Genomic DNA, 15,330 nt, shown 5'->3' on the forward strand with positions numbered 1-15,330 from the left:
CATTTCACGCTTTGTTAGCGGAGAACTTGACGAAATTGTTTGAAATGACGATAGCTACCCCCTTTAGTGATTCCCAGATTGATTTTATATCCTACGTTTCGAGGGCATGTTTTCGCCACAACTATACGCCGTTCACACAAAAACTCGGCTATCTTGTTTTTTCCGCACAAAATGATACTGTTTCACAAAAGCGCGCTCTTTGCCTATTGGAAAAATCTAGAAGTCGTACTCGTAGTGGAATTTAAAGGTCTATACTTACGCACTAAGGTAAGCGTCGAATAGTTTTATATCAAATTGATCACACTGTAAGCAACTTACTGCAGTCCTGGTTGTTGTCGGCCCACCGGCCACAGTCTCAAATCGATAAAATATCTATGCAATTTGCTCTGCTACAGTAAGCTATAGTTTTGTTGGAAACAGCTGGAAGATGGGGACGCAACATGTGACAGACAGAAAAGAATAAACAAGAAGGCAGATATTCCTAAGAGATAAAATATTATTGGACGTTGTCTACAGGACTGTCTAGGCACTTACATTTCTTTCAGTTGCTGTGGCTTCGGCTCTTGCATAACTACCAGGCGATACAGCTGAGCTTTTTACTTTGTAAGAACAGTTTGACATTCCGCCAGACTGAGAAGCACCAGGAGGACCCTGGATACCATTGTGTCCAGGGGGTCCAGGTGGACCTGTAACGCCAGAGGGCCCTGGGTTCCATTGTATCCAGGAGGTCCCCTGGGACCCTGCGTCTTACTTATGTTGACCACCTACAATAAGGCGGACATGTTATCAGTAAGGCTTATATGTAATATCTAGTAAGCGGCCACAATTTTTGGTAGCCACTTTTCTGTCTCTCGTTGATCTGTAACGGGAAAAAAAGATTGCCTAAATTGCCTGGGATATCTTTGAGTTGCTGAGCTTGTGAAGGGAAAGGAAAAGTGGTCCTCCCTTGAAAGGCTTAATCATGTGACCTAGAATCACGTTTCATGGCCGGCACGGACAAAAATAAAAATATAGTTCTTCCATCTCTTCTTTAAATCCAGGCTTGGTAGAACTAAAAACTACAGAGGTGCCTCAAGATTCTTCTGACTTAATGTCATGTATTAATTTTGCAAGTAGCTTTTATGACAATTGAGTTCTATATTAGAAAGAATTCCTGTCAGAGGTGTCCTCCTGCACTTTTACTTTTGCTATGCATGTCTTTGACATAACAGCCACATCCCACGAGTGTGACTATAGTTTTTGTGCCATTTGATATTTTTATGCTGGAGAACCTTGAGTCTGAGTTAGCCACCCGGACGAGATTCAATAAGCACCGAAACTAGCTGTCGTTAGCTTCTAACACAGCTACAGGCTCACAATATCACAGCTTTTGTTTTGCTAATTAAAGAGCTTAATGTTATCCCTGTCGCCTATTAGTGCACTTGTCTGTTGCTGTCAACTTACGCTTTCCCCCTTGAGAAAGATAACAGTGCGTGTGTATTCCTGGAAAGGAGTACTTTCAAAAATAAAAGATTTAACGAAGGAGGTGAGTTTCAAGTACAGTCGACTCTCTCATAGCGACCACTTCTCGTAAGCGACCACCTCCCGTAAGCGACCACCTTGTAAACAACCGTTTTGCTCCTCAGTTAAATACTGTTTCAAAAGCTCTCTCGTAAGCGACCACCACTCAAATTTCTTAAGGGACCGCGACCACTTTTTAGGCCAGAAATTACACATATTCTTTTGTTTTCTGTTTCCTGTAAGCGACCACCAACATAATTATGTATGATCGCTTGTAAATCATTACTCAGAAGTGACAAAAGTTCAATTTTGATGACACTTCCTCGTACTGCTGACAGATAACGACAGTTTACAGACAGAGAAGATGGCTATAATTAGATCTGTAGGTAAACGGGAATTGTTACAATGATCTCTTCCAAAATGAACCATGGACCATGTTATACAAAGTTTCATCAGAAGAATGAATAAATGTGAAAAAATCAAATAAATAAGTTTCTATTTGCCTAATTTTAGCTGCTATAAGTTAATATTTTTATCTAATTGATTAATCAATCCAGTATTAGGCTTAGATTGCTGATCTTTCCCGTAAGCGACCACCTCCCGTAAGCGACCACTTTATCGTGCACCAAGGGTGGTCGCTTACGAGAGAGTTGACTTTATAACCTTTTGCATGTCTATTTTAAAGGCTTTGTAACTAGCCGGCTAGCGGAAAATAAAAATTAATTCCTTCGTTTTGTTTTCTTTTTCTTTTTTTTTTTTTTATGATAGGCACAAAATAATTACCTTGTTTATTAAGCTGGAACTTTCTTTCAAACTCGTATTCATTTCTGTCCACCCTTTATTCAGTTCATTCACGCGAACGGCACTAGAGTTACTGGCATTCCATAAAGCAGCAATGTGGCGAGAAAGCTGTCCCAGATGACTGGTGTGATCTGCGACTAGCTTTCCCTAAAGACCAAAGTGTAAAAACATATTCAATAGCTTGTTAAACCCTCGGTACCAGCCATTGATTATCCTTCTTTTTATCCCTTTTTTGTGACTAAACCATCATTTAAGCCCTGGAGTGGTGGTGGCGGTAGCGGTGATGGTGGTGGGATAGTTTTTTTTTTTTGGGGGGGGGGGGGGGGAGGGGCTGGGGGTATTAAAATGAAGTCCGTTTTCGCCGATGAAACAGGTATTACACGGCCTGCACACGAAAGGAGCCCGCTTGGGATAGCTGGTCTTTCACGCCAAACATACTGCCGATCTTGAAGGATCATTACAATGAATGACTTACTGTAAGTTCACTTGTGTGATTTGATTTCTGTTCCTCGGTTCCGACTCTTCCTTCAAGCCATTTAAAGCCATCCATCACCTTGAAGGAATATAAGAAAAAGCATTTCACGCGATCAATTTATGAGCACAGAAATATAAAAACAGTTACTTCATGTTTACCTCTCCGGCGATGACGTCAAACTGATAATTTAGTAAATCAATAAGGAGCCACATTAATACCTTGCTCGATAAGTTTGAAATCTTTTCTGCTGTGGAATTGATTGCCATCCATACGAATTTCAAATCGTTCTCCTGAACGTGGCGTGTTGAGTTTGCTGCCAATTGGCCATCAAGCTGAGTCTTAGTAAAAGTCCTAAGTTCACGTTGAGTGGTTTCCAGGTGTCCAGTAAGATCTTCGACTTTCTTTTCGATACCTAGTGACACAAAGGTGAAACGCTGACTAAAAACATGGGAAAATATTTCGCAGTTACTGCAGATTATAAGTAACCTGTCTGTTAAATAATGTTAAAATGCTCGTGGGCGAATTTTACAATTTCGCCAGGCTTCACTCCGAAATCCGGCAAGTATCGGTTTTGTTTTAGTTGGCGAGGTTTCGGAAAAAAAGAAATGAATGTCTATTCCTGACTTGACGAAAGGATCACTCCTAAAAGGTCACTTAGAAATGTCTTAAGGTCCCTAGAAGTATGCAGTAATGACCAGAAGGCACACATCATGCAGAAAGCAGCAGATATTAAAGTGCCTATAACCCCAAAAAATTTTTTAGCTCAAATAAATCTTTGTATTATACTAAGCAAAATGCTGCAAAAATTTTTGTTTTGGGTTAAAACCTCGATTTTTTATGAGCCGTCAAAGTCGGCAAAAATTACACTTGTGAAAAACATTACCGGGCCGCAGAATCAATCAAAAGGGTCTCGGTGGAGTACATCTTGTGACGTCATTCCCGGAGATAGGTGACTCGCTTGGTCGCTCGTGAGCGTTGTTGTTGTGTAAAAATGCCAGAAACATGTGTTGCTTTTGGCTGTAGTAACGTTAGGGACAAGGACAAAGGTATAAAGCTTCATTTGATACCTTTTTATGGAAGTGACGACCCACAGAAAAGAAAAAAGGAGAAAGAAATGGGTCGATGGAATTCAATCCAAACGAGCGCATTGGCAGCCCAGCCAGTTCTCACATGTGTGCTCTGACCATTTCGTCTGTATCGCTGGATTGATTGCTTGCGCTTGATGAGCCCTCGACTTCTAATTCGTAATCCGCGATTCCAGAGACTTCTGAATCCGAACTGGAGTCAAAACAAATTTCGTTCGAGGCCATTATCAAATAAACGTAAGTGTTTTACCTAAGTAGGATGGATAAAGTTTTTTTTTTTCGCCAATATGCAATGAGTACGCGAGTGACCGCTGCTTAAGCTTGAGCAGTAATTGAGCGACGCGGTTCGGAATCTCCTGGAATGACGTCACTAGTGCCAGTCTCCCTTTGACGCGGCGGTGACACACGCCAACCCTACTTTGACGGCTCATAAAAAATCGAGGTTTTAACCAAAAACAAAAATTTTTGTGGCATTTCGCTCAGTATAATACAAAGATCTATTAGGGCCAGAAAAACGTTTTGGGGTTATAGGCACTTTAATAAAAGTTGTAGCACTTGAAGGTGGCCGGTTTTTACGACAAACTACCAAGCTATATATAAGCGTTTGCTTTAATTTTATCATGCTACTATTTCATTTTAAAGTTCTCGTGATATTAATTGGCTTACCGTGCAACCCGGTAGCACAATCTGCAGAGGTGGTTAAAGTGTTGCGAGATATCATCGGGAGCAAGACTAAAATCAAAGTGGCCGTAGCAATCAGGAAGGAAACAACGACAAGAGCGGCCATAATGTGTAGCAGTCGCTGAACCATTGCCTCTGACTGGCTGCTGGAACCAGAGGTCATTTGTTTAGTCGCAGAAGTGGTTTTGCTTTCTCCAACGACGCCTTCGTTAACCCCTTCGTACGCAGTTGGTTCTTCAGTGGATTCCATCTCGAAGTAAATGTTTTCTGTTCCGGTTACCGCCTTACTCATCGTTTATGCTGTGTGGGGTTGCTGCGTATGTTCTTCAACTTTCGATTTCAGCCTTAAACGTATGCACTATATAGACTGACACGATAAGGAACTGAAAGTGCCACATAGCATAATCATGGTGACACGTGATGCTATTTACTAGCCCGTCTGAGCATGTAAAAAGTGAAGAATTTTCGGATGTCAATGGTCAGTTCTCTTAAGTTACAAACTTGCCTTCTCTCTTATTTATTGTCATTTGTATTGTCATCAAGCGATCTTAAATTAATAGTTAAGATATTTTTTCGTGAAGTGATATCTTATCCTAACACCTGTGAAACTCGGGGTTGGTGCGTATGTTCTTCAACTTCCTATTTCAACTTTTAACGTATTCACTGTGGACTGACACAATGAAGAAAAGGTGATGCTATTTACAAACCTGTCTGAACATGTGGACACAAAACTTTCAAGGTGAAGTATTACCATCTTACTAAGACTTATCAGGTTTCATCCAATCAGATAATTTTATTTAAAGACGATTCTGCCCAACGGTAACATTGACTTTAATGATCCAATCACCTGCCAGCTCTATAATAACAATGACCGCGTTCAGTAACATTACCAGCCAAACTGCGTCGATTGGTTCTCAAATCTCATAAAAAAGAAAATGAAAACCTACAAAACTTGAAGAAACGCGATAAAAGATAGTGACTCTTTCTTGATCTTATTTCCTATTGGGTTTTGAGTCATGTTTATCTTTGTTATGCAAAGGTTACCTCTGCGGTTCTTATAAACATGAAACCGCATCTTAAGTACCATTCTTTTTATATCTACTGACGGAATCATGCTCGCAGGCTTGATCGCTCAGATGTTAATCCGATTTTTACAGGGTCACTTTCATCATTTTTGTTACTATAAGCAGCATCAAAAGGTTTTTATTAAGACTTCACAAATATTATTGAAATTGGCGCTAATATGCAAGATGAACGCGTTCTAAAAAATTTAAACCTTGATTCGAACTGAAGAGCTGCAGCAACTCAATACAGCTGTTCGCGCTCATTTCAGTGTTCTCGATGAGTAAGAAATTCAACCGCATCGAGACAAAACTATTTTTCTGTCCTGGTGAACGTTACTATACAAACTAGCAACTTATATGACAGCGTCAATAATTTAAACGGCGCTATTTTCTTTGACCTTGGTAACCAGGTACCACCCACCCACAGGCTGAGCCGAGTTTTTCCCCAGAAATTTCTCAAAACAGCTCTCATTAACCCTCGCCAGGTCAACTTCTACCCATAATAACTAGCGTTTAGGGCGCGAATGTATTTCACGATGTACGAAATTAATTAAGTGATGTTTATTGAAAAATCTAGTGTTTCGAATTCGCAGCTCCATTCATCTAGTTTCGGGACAGGACAAATGCAGTATTTAAATGTTGCAGATGGTCTTATTTTCATGTCGTCTGTGATAATATTTATAAAAAAAAAGGTACGCAATTTAACATGGAGAATATAAAATACCGTCTGCCCTTTTGCTATGAAGACGGCCATAATAAAGGCGAACAAAATTTGCATTAAACTCCTTTTCGGCTAGACAACACTTTAAAACTTCATAAACTTATCTTTCCCCCTTGTAATGTCTTTGAAGTATAAACAGTACGTGAATTAAAATTGGTACAGGTAAAATCACGACGAGGAGCATTATATTACATGTGAAAACATATGAACTGGGATTCGAGGGACACATGATGTAAGCAGGGAAACATACTGCAGACTGATAACAAGATATAAGACGTCCATTCTCTTGCCCGCTCAGTTATTGGTCATTGCGCTAGACGACTACAAGAAAAAGAGAAAAGAAATTTCGGTGAATGTGAGAGGGAAAAAAAAACAATAAAACTCTTAACAGCCTTGTATAAAATGAGGGGAGGTTTATTTAGAGATAGAGAGAGGAGAGAGAGAGAGAGAGAGAGAGAGAGAGAGAGAGAGAGAGAGAGAGAGAGAGAGAGAGAGAGAGAGAGAGAGAGAGAGAGAGAGAGAGAGAGAGAGAGAGAGAGAGAGAGAGAGAGAGAGAGAGAGAGAGAGAGAGAGAGAGACAGAGACAGAGAGAGACAGGGAGAGACAGAGAGACAGAGAGAGAGACAGAGAGAGAGACAGAGAGACAGAGAGACGGATAAAAAAAAGAAATGTTGGTGGTTGTAAAAAGGAAAAAATAAAGCAATGCTATCGAAACTATAGTTTTTAAAAGAGCAGCAATTGATGAACACCAAACAAAAGGCAAGATTCCTTTCTGAATCCTGATTTTAGAACTATGAAATAAAATTAGGAAACATTCTATCGATAATCTCAGTATTAAAGGATGTTGCCGGCCCTTACGTAAAATACTGTCAATTAAAATAGATATTCATCTACTCTTCTCTGCTACATGCTTTTCAGGGTTCGTTTGTTTGGTTCAAGGGATTTCGCATCCTCCAACGGGGTCGTCATAAAGTCCTGGTCCAGTTGCCCGTTTCGATTCCATCTCGGAATATACATTTTCTTCCCCAGTTACTGCCTTACTCATTGTTAAAAATGTGACTGTGTTCTTCATTCCATGAACTCAGGGGCTAGCTAGAGAACACCACAGAAACCGAAAATGCCACCAAGCGCAACTAGTTTGGTTTCATATAGGTGATGTCATTTATTCAATTCAGTTTCTAGTTTTGTCTCAGTTCCCCAGCTACTGCCTTACTCATTTTTAAAACTGTGGCTATGTTCTTCAATACACGAATTCAGGGGCTAGCTAGAGAACACCACAGAAACCGAAAATGCCACCAAGCGCAACTAGTTTGGTTTCATATAGGTGATGTTATTTATATTCAATTCAGTTTCTAGTTTTGTCGTCCCCAGCTACTGCCTTACTCATTTTTAAAACTGTGACTATGTTCTTCAATACACGAACTCAGGGGCTAGCTACCTCGAGAACAACACAGAAACCAAAAATGCCACAAAGTGCAACTAGTTTGGTTTCATATAGGTGGTGTAATTTATTCAATTCAGTTTCTAGCTTTTTCTTCCCCGGCTACTGCCTTACTCATTGTTAAAAATGTGGCTATGTTCTTCAATCCACGAACCCAGGGGCTAGCTAGAGAACACCACAGAAACCGAAAATTGCACCAAGCGCAACTACTGTAGGTTAATTTCATACAGGTGATGTCATTTATTCATTTCAGTTTCTAGTTTTGTCTTCCCCAGCTACTGCCTTACTCATTGTTAAAACTGTGACTATGTTCTTCAATCCACGAGCTCACGGGTTAGCTAGAGAACACCACAGAAACCAAAAATGCCACCAAGCGCAACTAGCCTTGGTTTCATATAGGTGATGTCATTTATTCAATTCAGTTTCTAGTTTCTGTACAAACACAGCCGTGTTTTCCAAACTTAGGCAGTTAATCCTCTCTCTGCTCTCGACAGGATTTCAATTATTCAGACTATGCAGCAAATTTAGATCTAAAATTAAAGGTGCACTCTATGAAATCTTCGAAACACCCAGGACACGTTCTACAGATGAGTTTTCATATCTTGAAATAACAATTTAAAAAAATACCAAGGTGTCTGGATTTTGTGTTCAGACACCTTAAAAACAATAAAAGAACTCAGCCTATGGCCTCGTGCTCCCATCTGAATGAAGCAGATGTTTTTGATACAGCTATTTCAAGTAACGTTGTCGGATCAAAGCTTAAAGCTTGAAGGCATCTTCAAAGAGGCTGCCACCTCATCCATTTGATGTCCTAACATTTCTTTCATGCAAATGGCTCGCCATCGTATATCTTTACTGGAAGGACGAGGCATAGCTGATTTTGATGAACTTATTCATAAAAAAAATCCACAGAATCTTGAGGTCTTATCTTGTAGCTTTACACTTTGATCCGACAACGTTAATTGAAATAGCTGTATATTACTTCAAATATGTCAAATTTTATATATTAACATCCCTCCATGCATGGATATCTTAGAAGTAAAACGCTGATCATGACCAGCGTACAAAGGTACAGTTGGCTTGAAGTCTGTCCTGGAGTTTTATTCCGAGGTTTCTCTTTTTTCAGATATTTCATAAAAACCAATTTACTTCTTGCTTCTCATTTTGACTCTAGTTTCACTTTTTTTAATTCTTCTGTCCGGCTTTACTATTTTTGGCTGATTAGATCTTTTAGAGATCCTGCGTATACTTGCCGCATTTTCGTTTGCGGTTCCTTGCATTTTATTCTTTATCTTTTAAATCACACCCTATATAATTTTATAATAATTCTAGTATAATCCTACTCCACTTCCTTCTGGTATTGTGAGACCCATCCGGTCTCATAAAAGTGGGTCGGTTTTTCGGGAAAAAATAAGATGAAAAGAATGAAGAGAGAAAAAATTGGCAGATTAACAGGTAAATGATTTCAAGCAGAGCCCTGATTATATCTTCCTCGTAAATACCATGGAAGACGGAGCCGCTTTCACTCCAAAATATGTGATCAAAGACGTCAGTTAGCTAGGAGGGCTTAGTCAGTTTAAGTGCTAAACAAATCAATTCCGTGACTTTTCTGTTGGAGAAAACAAGCCGACTGAAGGTTTGTTATTTAATTCCTTAGCTAGAGATAACTACAAATTAAAGATTAATTAAGGAGCACTACCACATCCATACTACATCTTTTTCATACAATCCGAATTTTTCTCTTCTACATCTTTGGATGTATTATTCTTGCTCCACGTGTCATTGGCATAGCGTTAAGGTTACCCTATATATACCTTCGCTTTGACTTGTAGTTAAAAAGGTGATTCGGACGCTCGCAATTAGAGGTCGTGAAAAATTCGACAATTCATTTTATTTCAAAATTCTTGGTATGATTTGATAGTCAGCTCTATAAGCTTTAATTTGATATAGGGGTTTAGGTATCTACAGTTTAAACTGGACACGCTACATCGCTTAAACGCGAGACACCTCGGAAGGTATAGGGTAACCTTAACACTCTCGGAGTAATATCCGGGCCACAGAAGAAGAGAACAAACACTTGTCAAGATAGGGTTCTCAAACAGACTGCAAAGAATAAGCTATTTGCAATGACATGCATCAGTAGACGACCCTTGTTTGAATTATGTTGTATTAATTAACTATATCATCAAAGGACATTGCGAGAAGGAAGTCCTGATCAACTGACTGGTCTCCAATTGAGGTACTGAATTATGTCGTCCAGGGACATTCCCAGTAGTGTATGTAGCAACTCTTTTGATGTCCCCCTAATGGCGAGAACAGGGTGGAAGTTCCTCTACAAATGCAACTGTATCGCCTCACGTTGTTATGTACTGTCTCAAAAAGATTGTACTCTGTTGCATAATTCGTGGAACAGGATACACCCAATACTCTCGTTCCCTGTTAAAGGAATAATGTGAATATTACGTACGTTAATGCTACACACGCTAGCACAATCGGTAGGAGGTATATACTGAAAATTCCTTGTTATGGGTTTGCGACGCAACTAAACGCAAGGAATCGAGAAATATACAACAGCATCAATTAATAAATTCGGGATTTAGTGGTATTTGAGCTACCCTGCAAACAGAGATCAGCTGGATTTTTGTAGGAAGATAAAAGGGATCTCTGAATTGCAGCGTTTATTTGTGTATAACACACGAACAATCATCGGAGAAAATAAGACATTAACGCGGAAGTCTTCCAACGGGGCACACAGTAACTGTATCGTTCCGTTCGGTGTTAAATAAATTGCAGTTGCCATGCATCATTTTTATGATCTTTCATCAGTTTTTACTTTTATTTTAATTTTAAAACTTCCTATGGCAAGTAAATGAATGTTTAGAATTAATATTGCATTGTTGTTTGCCAGTCGGCATACTCACATTTTGCTCAGCCAGGCCGACTGTTGTTTGTGAATCACCTGGAGTCAGCTTCTCTGTCACAACCTTGTACTGGCATGAACTGAAGTCTCCAGATCCCTTTGGACCTGGTGGACCAGTTGATCCCGCAGGACCCACGGGTCCTTGACTGCCATTAAATCCCATCTTGCTGACGTTGTTGAGCTGAGAATTGTAAAGATTACTCGTTTTGAGAACCTACCCAACTAAACCTTAATTATTTAAAAAAATAAGCAAATGATTTTCTCGCACAAGAAAATAGAACGTCGACGTGATTACGTATTCCGCCATCATGTGGAAAAACACCTTTAACTTTAAAAGTACCCGCATTAGTTTACTGTTATTTTGATACGAGAGAATCGTGAAATAATGAAAGAAAACTGATCTGATCACCTAAGGAAGTACGGCGTGTAGTAGAGTCAGAATACCGCACAAAATGAGATTTGCGTATCTACACTTACTACAGCGCACTATGGCAACCTTGATCTAACAAAACAAAAGATGAGCCCAACTATTAGAAGCTTTATTTTCGGCCTCTGCATGACGTAGCTAATACTTGGGTTCCATGTCGACCCCTCGCGAGCATATATAAAAGCAAGGAAAATGTGAGGTTTATGGAAAACTGACAAAACCATAATACTGCAAAAATCAGTGCGCTTTGTTAAAGTATGGCCACTTAGGATCACTTAACCAATGTCCCATACGATTTTACCGACATAATGATATTTAGATTTAGATTTAGAACCCAAATATTAGCTATGTCATTCTGATAAATCCTAACAACGACCGAAGCGGCTGTTCACGGCCGCTAATCTTGGACTCACCATTTATTTTGTACTTATACTGCAGTTGGTGACAGGTCCTTCTTAAGATTTTGCTCGTTTGGGTTACATTACCTTGCCTGTTAAAGTTGAGGTCTTTTCTGCTGTGGAATTGATTGCCATCCATACGTTTTGCAATTCCTTCTCCAGATCAGTTTTTGAGTTATTTCCCATCTGGCCGTCAATTAAAAAAAGTTGACTCTTAACAGACCTAAGTTCATCTTGCGTGGATTCCAAACGTTCAGTAAGATCCTGGACTTTCTTTAGCTAGAGGCAAAAATGGTAAACAGACAAATGATATGGGAACATAAATTTATATTGAATTGAGTCTTACACCTCTACACTCGCGATTTTCTCATTTCATTTCTTTGTCTCAAATAGGCTCCCGATCGTGTTGCCGTAACACTCCGAACGTTGATCCTCGGTTTTACCGTTGAGCGGATTGCAACAAAGCGCAGGCAAACTGATCAACTCTAGCTTATAGAAGAACTGAATTAGGCCTTGTAGACTACTGGGATAGAAGACAACAAAAATCACAAATACTTTGAAACTATATGTATAAAAATGTAATGAAAATTGAATGATTTACCAGGGTCTTATGATTATTATTATTATTATTATTATTATTATTATTATTATTATTATTATTATTATTATTATTATTATTATTATTACATCATGATAATATATACCTATAAGGTGCTTGAGTCCCCTTTGATATTTAAGATATATTAACAAGATAAGACCGCTGACTAGCGGATCGAGCAGCCAATCCATTTGCGTGGGTTCTTATGATTTTACCACAATAAATGTCTACTGGTCCGCATATGCTATTGACTTATAATGGTTCTATGAGCATCTGTGGTTCCTCTTGTAAAATCCTTAAATCATTTAATAATTTGTCGTTACCAGTGTGTTTTCCATTGAGGTTATGTTCTGCGAGATTCTCATGATTCTTTCGTCATGTGCAGATTTCATTGCGCACGTTCTGTAAATTTCTAAGAAGAAAATCACACATGAATGCAGATGTAACTCATAAAAGTCAGACCGTGACACTATTGAAAGCCGATTGGCGCAAATCTAGGAGTACAAAGTCCTGCGTCTGAGGAGATAATTGCCCAGGAGGTACTCAAGTTTCATTGATAGGTGACTGGCAGGAATGTGCGGAGACCTATTTGGGGTCTGAAAAAACAGAGTGGGTAAATTTTCCTGTGAACCTTTTTGGGTTAGGGAAGATTTTGTTCGGGACTTGTAAGTGGCTTTACGCGGAGAAGCATGAATGCTTCCATCTTATGTTCTGGGTCGTTGGAAGTTTTGAGGGTCTATTCAAACACAATAGGTCTATTTCGAAGTCCAACGTTAGCAACTCATTTGCAGCGAGTACCGAACTCTTGCCAATTCATTTTAGTTGGCGAGATTTCAGGTAAAAATGGTGACTTGATGAAAGGATCACTCCTAAAAGGTCACTAAGAAACGTCCTGAAGCGCCTGGAAGAATGCAGTATTGAAAAATGATCAGAAGGCGCACATCACACAGCAGCAAATCATTATATTAGGACAGGTTGTTGCACTTGAAGGTCTTTGATGCTATCCGACAAACTACCCAGCTATATAAAAGTGTTTGCTTGATTTAAATCTCAATTTTCCTACAGTAGACTCATACTGAATTCATTCTAAAGTTCTCCTGATATTAATTAGCTTACCGTACAACCCGGCAGCACAATCTGTTGAGGTGGTTGAACTGTCGCGAGATATCGTGAATAAAACTAAAATCAAAGTGGCCGTAGCAATCAGGAAGGAAACAACAACAAGAGCAGCTATAACACACAACAGTCGCTGAAACATTGCCTCTGACTGGCAGCTGGAACCTTCTTGTTTCTCAGAGGTCATTTGTTTTGTCGCAGAAGTGGTTTTGCTTTCTCCAGCGACGTCTTCATAAATCCCTGAATAAGCAGTTTCTTCTTTGGATTCCATCTCGAAGTACATGTTTTGTTCTCCTTGTACCGCCTTACTCATCGCTTTCGCTGGGCTGGATTGATGAGTATGTTCTTCAACTTTTTATTTCCGTATTCCGCACAGACTGCACTCTGGAGGAACTGAAAGTGACACTCAGCGTAATCACGGTGTCACTTGATGCGTTTCATTGACCTTCGGTTTTGGTTTCTGTATACTGAACATTGACATGGAAGCAGTGAAGTATTTTCAGATGCCGACACTCAGTTTTCTCTGCTGTTAACTTGTTTTCCTCAACATTTTTTTGTTGTTCATTCACATTTCAATCTGAATAGATTCATGAAAACATATCCACAGCTTCTAACCAAGTCTCGATCACAGTGAATGACCCCCTCTCTGGGGAAAATTTAATACGTGGCTCTGCGGTACTCCCCCATCCCACCCTCCGGTTACCGATGTTGCCCGTTGTATCGTGACAGGTACAGGGCTAGGATGTCCGCTTTTTCAGTCTCTTACACTGGGTTTAAAACAGTCCATTTTGGCAGCTCTGGCTGGTTTTAAAGTCACCCTTGCATACGACCTCTGAAAGAATGGTACGACTAGCTGATTTATCTGTGGAATGCTAATTCGCTCTACACACTCTTTAAAAACTGATTCTAAAAGCCCATATGTTACGCCACAAAATGTAATAACTGACACAAAATGTAATAGTAACGCAAAATGTAATACCTTTTGACGCAAAATGTAATAGTAACGCAAAATGTAATAACTTTTGACGCAAAATGTAATACCAGAAAGTAACGCAAAATGTAATAACGCAAAATGTAACAGTATTTTCAGTCGGTCTTTACAGTATGTTGGGAGGGGAGAAACACAGCATCTGCGATGCTGCATTTTACCCGGGGGTTGACTTTGATTGTTTGTCTGCATATATTTGATTTCTGCTGATTCAAATTGCATCAAAAAAGAAGTACGCGATGATTGACCATTTCAAAAGTCATTTCCCACGCTAAATAAAGCCGCGGTAAATTTTACCGTTGTAAAATGCGGTTACACGTGAATTGTTTATGATGGTAAATTAGTCGCTCTTACGGCTTCATTCGAGCTACAATAGCTGTAGGGGAAATAATCGCTGGCGATATGGTAAGATTTAATGTTATCAAGGACGGCGGATCATTTTCCAAGTTGTGGTGGTGGCGAAGGGGGGGGGGGGGGGGGGGAGGGGAGTGACTAGTAACATGAAATGGGAAGGCTGATGAAATTCTTCTTCTCTTCCCTGTAACTTCCATCTTAACGTGAAATCTGATATATCAACAATAGCGCGAAGCAGAAGAGACTTGTTTAAATTAACATTTTTTTTGCGGCTTCGTGTTGGTTTCAAATGAAATATCGTGATTGGCTTTCTTGCCTTGGGTGTCGAAAAACCCTATTTATTTACCAAGTTAAATGTTATGGGCGCTTTTTTTATTCTTTTTGACATATCAATGCATATTCTCCATGGTAAGTTTACCTCGGAAAGTACGGTGACATGCACCACACCAAATTTCTCACGGGAAAAGGATCATTTACCACGGTACTCAGTACCGTGAAAGGCGTAGAGTGGGGCAAAAAATGAAGCCGTAAGAGCGACTAATTTACCATAATAAACAATTCACGTGTAACCGCATGTTACAACGGTAAAATTTACCGCGGCTTTATTTAGCGTGGGAAATGACTTTTAAAATGGTCAATCATCGCGTACTTCTTTTTGAATCAGCAGAAATCAAATATCTGCAGACAAATAATCAAAGTCAACCTCCAGGTAAAATGCAGCATCGCAGATGCTGTGTTCCTCCCCTCCCAACATACTGTAA

At 39.6% G+C, this 15,330-nt stretch overlaps 2 protein-coding genes and 1 long non-coding RNA gene across 4 annotated transcripts in view; all 3 read right to left on the reverse strand.

Moving 5' to 3' along the window:
* The window catches only part of LOC146455906 (uncharacterized), a 54,428-nt gene extending 49,190 nt beyond the window's left edge, over positions 1-5,238 (reverse strand). For both annotated transcript variants that reach the window (XM_085093724.1, XM_085093723.1), the window contains exons 1-5: positions 4,528-5,238; positions 2,995-3,188; positions 2,777-2,854; positions 2,284-2,448; positions 535-764 (exon numbers count right to left, since the gene is read on the reverse strand). In XM_085093724.1, coding sequence (XP_084949850.1) covers positions 597-764; positions 2,284-2,448; positions 2,777-2,854; positions 2,995-3,188; positions 4,528-4,834 — 912 coding nt within the window. In that variant the 5' untranslated portion in view covers positions 4,835-5,238 and the 3' untranslated portion in view covers positions 535-596. The remainder of the gene's footprint in view (positions 1-534; positions 765-2,283; positions 2,449-2,776; positions 2,855-2,994; positions 3,189-4,527) is intronic.
* LOC146455909 (uncharacterized) overlaps positions 1-15,330 on the reverse strand; it is a 48,841-nt gene that overhangs the window by 20,270 nt on the left and 13,241 nt on the right. The gene's annotated exons all lie outside the window — the stretch shown is intronic.
* Positions 9,919-14,020, reverse strand: LOC146455911 (uncharacterized). Its single transcript, XM_085093722.1, has 5 exons — positions 13,228-14,020; positions 12,435-12,523; positions 11,601-11,792; positions 10,690-10,869; positions 9,919-10,204 (listed from the first exon to the last, which is right to left on the reverse strand). The coding sequence occupies exons 1-5, from the start codon at positions 13,538-13,540 to the stop codon at positions 10,016-10,018; spliced, it is 963 nt and encodes a 320-aa protein (XP_084949848.1). The 5' UTR covers positions 13,541-14,020; the 3' UTR covers positions 9,919-10,015.

This window comes from Pavona decussata, unplaced genomic scaffold, assembly GCF_977016875.1.
Source record: "Pavona decussata unplaced genomic scaffold, jaPavDecu1.1 SCAFFOLD_266, whole genome shotgun sequence".
Classification (NCBI taxonomy): Eukaryota; Metazoa; Cnidaria; class Anthozoa; order Scleractinia; family Agariciidae; genus Pavona; species Pavona decussata.

Bases quoted from the DNA above. Each gene is read 5' to 3' on its own strand.
- LOC146455911 (XM_085093722.1), bottom strand. From the start codon at position 13,540: ATGAGTAAGGCGGTACAAGGAGAACAAAACATGTACTTCGAGATGGAA. The intron at 10,870-11,600 runs GTAATGTAACCC...TACAATTCTCAG, and splicing joins CCTCAACTTTAACAGGCAAG to CTCAACAACGTCAGCAAGAT. The intron at 10,205-10,689 runs GTGAGTATGCCG...TTCCTTTAACAG, and splicing joins TCGGCCTGGCTGAGCAAAAT to GGAACGAGAGTATTGGGTGT.